General features: G+C 40.5%; 1 protein-coding gene across 7 annotated transcripts in view; it reads left to right on the top strand.

The window, feature by feature from the left end:
* nfic (nuclear factor I/C) overlaps positions 1-12,103 on the top strand; it is an 81,814-nt gene that overhangs the window by 38,621 nt on the left and 31,090 nt on the right. For all 7 annotated transcript variants that reach the window (XM_046049180.1, XM_046049177.1, XM_046049175.1 and 4 more), the window contains 4 exons: positions 1,207-1,281; positions 2,714-2,788; positions 4,564-4,696; positions 9,678-9,799. In XM_046049180.1, the coding sequence (XP_045905136.1) occupies positions 1,207-1,281; positions 2,714-2,788; positions 4,564-4,696; positions 9,678-9,799 (405 nt within the window). The remainder of the gene's footprint in view (positions 1-1,206; positions 1,282-2,713; positions 2,789-4,563; positions 4,697-9,677; positions 9,800-12,103) is intronic.

Genomic DNA, 12,103 nt, shown 5'->3' with positions numbered 1-12,103 from the left:
CGGTCAATCTCCCTCGGTCTGGGGCTCCATGCAAGATCTCACCTCGTGGGGCATCAGTGATCATGAGGAAGGTGAGGGATCAGCCCAGAACTACACGGCAGGACCTGGTCAATGACCTGAAGAGAGCTGGGACCACAGTCTCAAAGAAAACAATTAGTAACACACTACGCCATCATGGATTCAAATCCTGCAGCGCACGCAAGGTCCCCCTGCTCAAGCCAGCGCATGTCCAGGCCCGTCTGAAGTTTGCCAGTGACCATCTGGATCCAGAGGAGGAATGGGAGAAGGTCATGTGGTCTGATGAGACAAAAATAGAGCTTTATGGTCGAAACTCCACTCGCCGTGTTTGGAGGAAGAAGAAGGATGAGTACAACCCCAAGAACACCATCCCAACCGTGAAGCATGGAGGTGGAAACATCATTCTTTGGGGATGCTTTTCTGCATAGGGGACAGGACGACTGCACCATATTGAGGGGAGGATGGATGGGGCCATGTATCACGAGATCTTGGCCAACAACCTCCTTCCCTCAGTAAGAGCATTGAAGATGGGTCGTGGCTGGGTCTTCCAGCATGACAACGACCCGAAACACACAGCCAGGGAAACTGGCTCCGTAAGAAGCATCTCAAGGTCCTGGAGTGGCCTTACCGGTCTCCAGACCTGAACCCAATAGAAAATCTTTGGAGGGAGCTGAAAGTCCGTATTGCCCAGCGACAGCCCCGAAACCTGAAGGATCTGGAGAAGGTCTGTAAGGAGGAGTGGGCCAAAATCCCTGCTGCAGTGTGTGCAAACCTGGTCAAGAACTACAGGAAACGTATGATCTTATCTTTTCTGATGTATCAAATACAATAAAATGCAAATAAATTATTTAAAAATCATACAATTATATTCTTCATGATCAATCCTGTTCTTCTGCTGTGAAGTGTTCTTCACCTTTGCTTGGCTTTTTCATCTGAGATCAGGAATGTTCTCTCTCTCTGTCTCTGACTGTTAATCTGCTGACTCATTAAAATTGATTTATTGATAAATAAAGTTTTAAAGGGTTTACATCTATCAGCTGAAATCCAGAATACTCTCTTTCAATTCAAATTAGCTTTATTGGCATGAATGTATAACAACAATATTGCCAAAGAATCATACAAACTACATAAGAACAATCAACCCCATACATTTCATTAAAAATCAATCTCTCTCTCTCTCTCACTCAGAGGCAGAGCAGAGCAGCAGTCCCAGTCGTACGGGAGTGGGCTCAGATCAGGAGGACAGTCGAACCGCCACAATGGGTAATGTAGGATCTTGTACATGTAACATGCATACTCTTTAACATTTTACCTGTTCATAAGCTAATTTTCTTTTTTCTTCTTTTAGTGTCAATTTAATTGTCTCTTTCCTTAAACTTACTTACCTTAAACAAACAACTTGCTACTATATTAGAGAATTACAGAAAATAAAGCATTATGGATGATTTCTCTAATGTCATCCAGTCTTCAGTTATATTTGTGTCATTGTCCAGACTAACAACATCTCCTGCAGCATTGAAGGAATTACAGGGCATTGATAATTGATTCTATACTGAAACATCTTAAAGATGGCAAAACGCTTACTTTTAATACAGTTAAAATTACAGAACAAATGATTCTTGTTGATATACAGCATATCATTCCCATCAATTTCAATTCAAATTAGCTTTATTGGCATGAATGTATAACAACAATATTGCCAAAGCATCATACAAACTACATAAGAACAATCAACCCCATACATTTCATTAAACAAGTAATTAAAGCGTGTGTGTGTGTGTGTTAGAAAAATTTAAATATATTAAAATAAAATAAATAAATAAATAAAACAGTAAGTGTGTGTTTGTGTGTGTTTAAAAAAAAATATACTAAAAATAAATCAAAAATTGAATAATAATAAACCATCAAAGATTGAGTTAAGGTCTTTAGTAATACCAGTAATTACTTAAATAGGCCAACAGCTCTGTTTCATATAACAGATCAGCGATTCCCAAAGTGTGGTGTGTGCATGAGTTGCCTCTAGGGGGTGCGCGACAGGAAAAATGTAATGGTGATGTAGTAGTGCAATAACTTCAACAATTATTTTTTGTGGAATTTTTTAGAAATAAAAACCTCCACCTCCCTCCGCATGGTTCGGCAGGCAGGTGAACTGTGGATTGATTGCAAAGTTTAACCATCACAGTATGAGAAAAAAAATTTACTGCCACATTAATATATATATATGCAAACCCAGAGAGAAAGGGGGTACAGCAACCCGGTCAAGATGTAGAAGGGGGTGCGTTGCCTAAAAAGTTGGGAACTGCTGTAATAGATGAGAACCAAGTCATTAAGGATATTCAAAATATTAGCAAAGCATTGTGATTAGTTAAAATAACAGATCATCTGCATGTAGGAAAATGTTTTGGCTGTACCACATATCTGTATCTACCTTAAACCTGACAGTTTGTTCTCCTTCTTCTTTTAGGACCACTTCTGTTGTATTATGATAAAAGGTTTTCAAAATATAAATAAATGTAGTAACACAGCCCATATCGTTCATGGTGTGCTAAATTATAATAATGATACAGACTGAAAAACAAAACGACACACACTGAAATAACAGAATAAAAAGGGGGCAACAAAACATAAAATCAAGCCATCAAAAGAAACTGCTACTTTTCTAGACTCACACAAAATTGCTGCTGTATTTCTACAGATGGTCCAGAGTTCCAGGAGAGTTTTGTGACATCGGGAGTTTTCAGTGTCACTGAGCTGGTCCAGGTCTCAAGGAGTAAGTCTACTTTAACATTTGCAGCCTTCCCAACTTTTCTGACACCATTCATTGTAACACCACTCTTATGTTAAATTGAGCATGTCATGTCATCGGACAACTCAAGACAGTTGTATGATTGCAGAGTTTGCCATGTGAGAATGTCTTGCAATGTTGATGTGAGAATATTGTGCATTGACAATACACACTATATCCATCATATATGGGAAATGTTTTAGAGTAAACCTATAAAAATAATAAAGGCTTTTTAAAGTTTGATTTTAGTTACAACATGTGATTTTAGTTAACTGTGTGTGCATGTTACTGATACTGTACTAAACAGTATTGCTTGTAATTGTATTTTGCTTCATGTAATCATCTAATTGATTTACCTCCTGTGGACTGGACCTCTATCCTTCTTATGTGATACCTTTTCGTATTGAATCTCTAATGTATTATGGGTACCAATTGTGTAATTAGGTAAATGAGATGTACTTATTGTGTCTTCGGTCTGGGGTGAGTTTTTTTCCTGTTGTATTATGTATGTGTGTCTTTGGACCCTCTTGAAAATGAGATGCTGCATCCAGTGGGGTAGAGTGGGGTAAATTTTTGGGGAAGCTAAGTGAGAGGGGATATCCTTTTTGGAGGGCAATTATCTAATGCATTGTGCTATTACAATGCAGGGTATAATTTTACACAATTGAATCAAACTTTAAAGATGCGCACTATCTGTTATCAATACACACGCTGAAAGTTGCATTTACCGGGATGTACGCTTTCTCTCTCTCACCCCAAATAGCATACATAGCCCGCTGCTTATGGTGCAGGTTAGGAATAAAAGAAGCATTCACAAGCTCAATCACACAAGCTCAAGGACACTTCTTAATGCTTGGCCAAATGTTCATAACTCAACATCACTGAAGACTAACAACCGAGTACCCGACCAACAGAGTATAGACAATTATTCAGGTAGCCTGGCCCAGTGCCCTGTGGCAGGTGCTGTCTGTGGTGCTCATTATCTATGCGTACACAACCGCAGTAAAAACAATAAGGTTACTTCAACTGACTATTCATTCACAGTTAAATCCAGGCAAGCAAAGCAAAGCAAAACAAACAATATAACCACATTAAAAATCACACAAATAGCGGCAGTTCAGTTAAGATCAGAGAGAGAAGGAGGTGACATTTCACTCACTATCTGAAAAGGAAGGCCATTTTCCTGTCTTTCAAGGTGGCAAAGTGGTCAATAACCAAGTTATAGAATTTCCCACTGGCTTTTCGTCCTCCGCAACAACAGAGTCAGTGGAAGTTTGGCGCTACTAGCTAGCCACACTGTACGGATATAGCTTTCCTCATTGAACGTCCAAAACCCCTTTTTCCTCTCCAGGCCAGCTCCAGTTTGGGTGTTGGTCTTCCGTCAGATTTAATCTTAAGTTGCTGCTGTAGTGGTAGTTTAGTAAAACTATTTATTATAACTAAAAACTTAAAATCTGCACCCTCCATAACTGCACCAGCTAAAGTTGCTAACAGCTCCCGTTATTTCATCTGAATGACGTTGATCGCATGCTGTGATTTGATTGGTGTGAAGCCAGACCGCGGCTGGCTTCCCTTAGCATCATCCTGACAAATCACAGTTAGGCAGTGGCCTCATCTGATTGGTTAATCATTACATTTTTTTTCACAAAGGGATGCCAACAAGGGAAAAAACTCCACTGGCTGCATCTCAGGGGGCTATCCATCAATAAATTGAAATTGAAACTGAAAGATACAAACACAAGCTCTCCCTATGTGTGTAGCTCCAGTAGTTACTGGAGTAGGACCTAGTTTCTCTATGGGGGAACTCCAGGGTCATCTGGCCTACGACCTCAACCAGTCTGTCAACCAGCCAGTCAGCCTCAGACGATCACTGGCCAGCACCTCATCCAGCGGGTAATCACACACACACATTGCAAAATGATATACATCTGCACTGACATCTGTATTACCCTTTGCCATCAGAAAATCAGCAAGTGCACAACCTGCTTTGTTAATTAATCTTATTCTTCCAAATCTCAAATCCATTGTGTGCCGGTCACTAAGGAGTGGATAAGAACAATAGACTGTATAAAAGAAGTAGACACAGTCACTGTGACGTCACTCTTTGGTTTGTGGAATGCCGTTTTGAAACCTCGAATTTGGCATTTTGACTGTCGCCATCTTGTTTTTTTGGAACCAGACACAGAATAGCTATGCTCTAAAGCCTCCCCTGCTTCCTGGTCTGTTTTCCTCTAAATGGGACCATCATTTACTAAATGAACATCATATTGTGTTAAAGAAGACTTGAAACTAGCAACCGAGACCATAAACTCATTAGGAAAATGTTTACTGAGGTAATAAATCAGCTGAGAAGTAGAAACATTTTCTCATACACTTCTGTCCAATCGGTCTTCTTTTTGCGACCTGTGGAGTCGCCGCTGCTGGGAAGAATGAAGGTTTAAGGCACTTCCGCATTGGCTTGACTTTTCAAACCCGGAGATTTCTGCTTGGTTAAGAACTGAGGATGATGCTACCGTGAGTCCTCAACAGTGTGGCCTTTAGATAATTTATTTTGATGGCCACACCTGTGTAGGTAACATCCTAAAAAGGTGGTGGCTTGATTGTATTGAAAACCTGAGAGTGAGCTACTAGCTTCAAAAAATGTATTTTAACATTTATCTGTGTGAGTTTCTTCCAGTGGCTCCGGTTTTATCCCACTAAGATATGCAGGCAAGAGTGTAGAATTTAGCAGGGATGGTAGGGACTTGTCCCTTCCAATATCCAGCGACTACTAACGAGTCCCTAGCAACCATTGTAAAATAAAATAGAACCTCTGTTGTCTGTCAGTGTCTAGTCAATGTCAACAGCTCTTGTTCTGTACTATGAGTCCAGTGCATTTTTAAGTTTTGATGTCCTCTCTTCTCAACTGTGGTCAGTGGTCTGGTCCGCTGCCTACCTTTTTCAGACCCTCAGAGACTTTACTTGTAAAAAGTGACAAGCGACAAATCGAGTAAGTTATTCAGACCAACAGGGGGAAAGTAAGAAATATACAAAATTATATTGTAGGCTAATGGATTCACCTGTATGCAGCTCAGAGTAAACAGGGGTGGAGAACAGGGAGGTAGATAAGCAGTAGACTTTGTATTGTTGTAGCAGCATTTGATTTTATTGCTGTTGTGATGTAAGGAGAATTTCAACAAATATAAAAAATGTGTGTATAAATTGCCTCAGACAGTGTTTGGATTAGAATCGGAACTATGAAGGAGGTAGTCATTGTTCTATTGTTCTATGCAGAACTTGACAGCAGAAAAGTATCATTGTCTTTAGCTGCACAGATGGGTTTTTCGTTGTTAAACTTGAACTGCTGGTGGAATGGAAGGAGAGCTGCAACAGAGGTTGTATCATGAATGATCACAGTGCTTTTGTGGTGTCAAGAATTGTGCTTTGATGCAGTTAGTCATGTGCTATTTTGTGGCTTGCATTCAAAAGCTTAACTGTTCTTTTTGTGCATAATATAGTGGAATATATATAAAAATGCATATTTTTACTGTGTGTATGCATGTGGTAGTGATGGTCATCTAACAGGATGGTAAATGTACACCATGTTACTCATTCTATCCTGCAATAGTGATTGGGGTTTTAGAATAGTCAGTACACTGAGTAGTGTGATGTTCATATTATGTAAAGCAAGGGTATGATGGTGGTGAATGGCAAAACTAGTCTCAAACTAATAGTCTGTGTGAAATCTTTATTATATAACTATGACTACCATGACTAACTCACTTTGGAACAAACTCACAAGGATTTTGTCCATGTGTTAATTGTACTCTTCACACCAGAAAAGTATTCACAATAGAAGGATTGTTAATGACACAGAGTCACCCATTACAAGATCTAGAGAGATGCTACCGCTTAATTTTATAGTTACTCTTCTGGCTTCTTCAGTTAATATAGTTCAGGAGTAATACAAACTGGAGGAAGTTTGTCAAGTCTGAGAAAATCAACCCTGATGATATCATCACGAATAGTCACATCTTTGGTTTGGAGACTACAAATATTCACTCACCAGCCACTTTATTAGTCATTAGGTACACCTATTCAATTACTTGTTAACACAAATAGCTAATCAGCCAATCACATGGCAGCAACTATGGATTTAGGCATGTAGACGTGGTCTAGAAAACTTGCTGAAGTTTAAACCGAGCATCAGAATGGGGAAGAAAGGGGATTTAAGTGTGGGGGAGGGGGTGACACGGTAACTCCGCTCTAATCTTGAGAAGATGCAGAGAATGGTCCAAAAAAGAGAAAATATCCATTGAGTGGCAGTTGTGTGACGCCTTGTTGATGTCAGAGGTCAGAGGAGAATGGGCAGACTGGCTCCAGATGACAGAAAGGCAACAGTAACTCAAATAACCACTCGTTACAACTAAGATACGCGGAATACCATCTCTGAACGCACAACAGGTCGAACCTTGAAGCAGATGGGCTATAGCAGCAGAAGACCACACCAGCTGCCACTCCTGTCAGCTAAGAACAGGAAACTGAGGCTACAATTTGCACAGGCTCACCAAAACTGGACAATAGAAGATTGGAAATAGGGCTGCAGCTAACGATGATTTTAGTATTCGAAGCTTCGATAAATTATTTCAATGATTCATCGATGCGTCGTTTAAGTAGTTTTGCTTGCCGGCTGGTAACGGGATCAGCTGTGCACGTTTATAGGTGATAGATACTTATTAGTCCTTTCAGAAAATTCATCGTGTCATTCGGCAAACATCAGACCAGCAACCAGACAGCTGCTTTACAAACACAAACATCCCCCGAGTGCTATACAGGTTATACTAAAGGCTTGTGCAGACTACTCGACTTTCAGCGTCGGCCGCTGGCCGTGCTGTTCACACTACACAACTTGCAGTCATGTGACAGCAGTCTTGAAGTCGGGGACAGTGGGTCACACACTACAAGAGCTGACAGCTGTGTCACACGACGCTGGTCTCCAAACCACGTTGTGTCAAGAAAACACACGTGAAATGTGAAACGGGAAATGAGTGATCCTGCACACGAAACAGCTGTTGTCTGTTATTATAAAGATAGCAATTATAAAGACAAAGAATCTGGGTGAAAAGATGGATTAGCACACGCAGGTAGCAGGAAACGTCTGAACGTCAGAGAGAGCTGGGGGTGAGTTAAAAGGTGCAGCTCCCCGACACCCCGTTAACTCCTGACCGTTAGGTTACAACTCATGGGCCTAAAAGGAGAACAACAACGCACGTGTACATTTTCAGCTGAGGACTGCGGCTTACTTTGGCTTCAACTCAACAATGAATCATGATTTCAGTTAATTGCTAAAGTTGCTGTTACCTTGTCTGTGGTCCGCTGGCAGAACACCGGGTACTTTCTGATCACTGTGCTGTAGTTAAATGGATTAAACGAAGCATCGATGCAAAGAATGTGTGTCGATTTTATCGATTTAATTGATGAATTTTTTCAGCTCTAATTGGAAACACGTTGCCTGGTCTGATGAGTCTTGATTTCAGCTGCGACATTCAGATAGTAGGGTCAGGATTTGGCGTAAACAACATAAAAGCATGGATCCATCTTGCCTTGTATCAACAGTTCAGGCTGGTGGTGTTGTAATAATATTTTAATAATAATATTTTCTTGGCACACTTTGGGCCCAGTTGAACATCGTAAACGCGACAGCCTACCTGAGTATTGTTACTGACCATGTCCATCCCTTTATGACCACAGTGTACCCATCTTCTGATGGCTACTTCCAGCAGGATAATGCACCATGTCACAAAGCTCAAATCATCTCAAACTGGTTTCTTGAACATTAATGAGTTCACTGTACTCCAATGGCCTCCACAGTCACCAGATCTCAATCCAATAGTGCACCTTTGGAAGGAGGTGGAATGGGAGATTCGCATCATGGATGTGAAGCTGACAAATCTGCAGCAACTGTGTGATGCTATCATGTGTTCCAACCCTGTACTATCAAGGTGTACCTAATAAAGTGGCCAGTGAGTGTATATCAAGTCTGTGTTACAAAGTGAAATTTTGAAGTTTGAAATATGTGGTCACTTACCAGGCAAACTAAAGATAGCACCAGCATGGCTGCCATGTGTGCTCCACACAGACTTGAAAGTCCTGCCGAGATATCAGAAACTCAAACAGGACAAAACAATGTGGCAGACCATTCAGCGGTGGTCAGATGAATCAGACTAATACTAGGTCACTGTTCAGCATTAAGGTGTGTGTTTCAGGGCAACAACTTAGACACATACACAGGCGTGGTTATTAGCTACATCAGCAAAACGATAATATTGGGGATTGCTGTACAGACCATATCAGAAGCCCTGCGTTGACAGGGAATTCCATGGCCAACTTAAAGCATGGACTGATGCATACATTACAACTCTCCAGAGAGTTGAGCTACTGCAGCTCGGCATGACAGCATTCTCCACCCTGACTCTTAACTTCGGCCCCCTCAGGACTGCACACCCAGCCCTCTCCTGGCCATTATAGATATATATATTTATTTTACTACCTGTTTACAAGCTGTTAAACACACAGTCACAACAGTAAATATATTTATGTGCTACATCATGTTCTTACGTGTTCTCTGTTCTCATTATGCACAACCTGTCTACATTACACTTGGTTCATTTCATCTACTGTACATGGACTAAGGCTCAGGATATTTTGGCCTGTGCTGCTTCAATTTTTACCATTCTTGTTTAAATCTGTCTTTTTTTGAGTCCCCTCAGCACTTTTAGCCACTGACCCTGACAAATCAACCGAAGAAGATATATTTTCCTAAGCTTTTTACTTTCATCACTTCACCATTAAACCATGATCCTAAATGTCTGAGTGTCCATATATGTGTCTGCAGGAGTAAGCGTCATAAGTCTGGCTCAATGGAGGAAGAGGCTGACAGTCCAGGAGGGGAGTATTACCACTCACCTTCCTCTCCTGCCAGCAGCTCCAGGAACTGGACTGATGACATGGAAGGAGGTAACATAATAAGACGAGAATAAGACCCACAGTGACCAGTGTCTGTACTACACAAATAGTATTTATCACTAAAGCCTGGGAATAACTGAATGTTACTGACATACTGAAACCATGGTGTACTAAGCACTTAGGATAAAGAACAATGAGTTAATTCTTGTCTTTTAGTGTTTATCCTAATAGATCTACTCTGAAGGCCCATGCCAGTGTTTGATGTACCTAAGTTGCTCTTTCATTGTATAATTGCACAAGCAATTATTGTGAAACGAAATACCACATTTGAAAAATATTTATCATTATCAATATATAGGATATATATTTATCACCAATATGGAGAGTTCATAAACAATTTAAATACATACTTATATGTACATATATAATACACACACACACACACACACACACACACACACACATAATTAATGCCGATAATTATTTTATTGCACGTTAATGCAGTTTTTATTATTATTTTGAAAGTCCGTTGCTCACTGGTTCTGACAAATCAGCCACCCAAAAAAACAGCTCCATGAGTAAACTGCAGTCGCTCTATGGAGTGTAACCATGGCAACGGCTTCTGTGCACTACACAGCTGTAGCCTATTTAACTTATGTTAAAATTGTAGGCTACATAAATCTACCTGATAGGCCTTCATTTAGTTTTGCGGCTCTGCCATGCAAATTCCCTCCTGTTGATGTCCTGATAACTATTTAGTAACAGTAATAGATTCTGAAAACTCACAAACAGCGAGTCTTTTTGAACAAAAAGTTCAAGACAATTCAACTTCTGCAGCGGGGTGGGCATGTGTGTGAGGCGACCACTTCAACTCACTCTAACAGGGAAACTTGCTACTTAACATAGACTTTATGTTTATGCTGCTCCCTGATAAAAGAAATATATGTGTGTGTGTGTGTGTGTGTGTGTGTGTGTGTGTGTGTGTGTGTGTGTGTGTGTGTGTGTGTGTGTGTGTGTGTGTGTGTGTGTGTGTGTGTATATATATTAGTGCTGGGCAACGATAAAAATTTTAAATTGCAATTAATCACTTGATTTTCTTGCGATTAATCGCAATTTATGCATAAAATTGAATAATTAATTCTAAAGTAGTGTATTGTGTATTGTAATTTTAATTTAAATGTACTGCTATATACACAAAAGTCTAATAACATGTGGTTTACAAACACTTTAAACAAATAAGGTGCTTTTTACCAGCAGTATTCCCTTTACACAGTAGCAGTAAAACATTTCTTGTAAATCTCAACTAAAACATTAAAATAATCAAATCAAATATTAAACCTGGCAGTGGCATTATTTTTTATCTAGCTTGTTAAAACACGTTACAATCAGAGTCCAATTTTCTTGTGTTTTTTTTCTGAACAGGTATCAGCATCAGGTATCTTTTATCAGGGAGCAGACAGGATGGACGATGGCATGGGGGGGGGGGGGGGGGGGGGGGGGGGGGGGGGGGGGGGGGGGGGGGGGGGGGGGGGATATTTTACAAGCACAGACCAGGTAACGTAAAGCAACATTGAACACAGGATACAGATGTTGGTTTTGACTGTATGAGGTGTTTGATAGGCTGCGTCATTAACAAGCAAGCAGCTCACCTGCTGCCGTGATAACGGATTGCGGGTGGAAAAAGATGACAGCGTAGTCTGCCGAATCCTCCCTCCACTGCTTGTTTGGGTGGGTGATTCTCAGGCTGATCAACATCCCACCCCTCCTGTCACCCATGGTTTGACTGTATGTGTATTCAGAGCCAGTGAGCAACGGACTTTCAAAATAATAATAATAAAATAAAAACTGCGTTAACGTGCGATAAAATAATTGTCGGCGTTAGGGTTAGCCCAGCCCTAATAAATATACAGTGGGTACGGAAAGTATTCAGACCCCTTTAAATTTTTCACTCTTTGTTTCATTGCAGCCATTTTCCAAAAATCAAAAAAGTTCATTTTATTTCTCAGTAATGTGCACTCAGCACCCCATCTTGACAGAAAAAAACAGAAATGTAGAAATTTTTGCAAATTTATTAAAAAAGAAAAACTGAAATATCACATGGTCATAAGTATTCAGACCCTTTGCTCAGTATTTAGTAGAAGCACCCTTTTGATCTAATACAGCCATGAGACGTTTTGGGAAAGATGCAACAAGTTTTTCACATCTGGATTTGGGTATCCTCTGCCATTCCTCCTTGCAGATCCTCTCCAGTTCTGTCAGGTTGGATGGTAAACGTTGGTGGACAGCCATTTTCAGGTCTCTCCAGAGATGCTCAATTGGGTTTAAGTCAGGGCTCTGGCTGGGCCATTCAAGAAC

Source organism: Micropterus dolomieu, linkage group LG05 (genome assembly GCF_021292245.1).
Source record: "Micropterus dolomieu isolate WLL.071019.BEF.003 ecotype Adirondacks linkage group LG05, ASM2129224v1, whole genome shotgun sequence".
Lineage (NCBI taxonomy): Eukaryota > Metazoa > Chordata > Actinopteri > Centrarchiformes > Centrarchidae > Micropterus > Micropterus dolomieu.
This window is presented reverse-complemented; position numbering and strand designations above follow the sequence as displayed.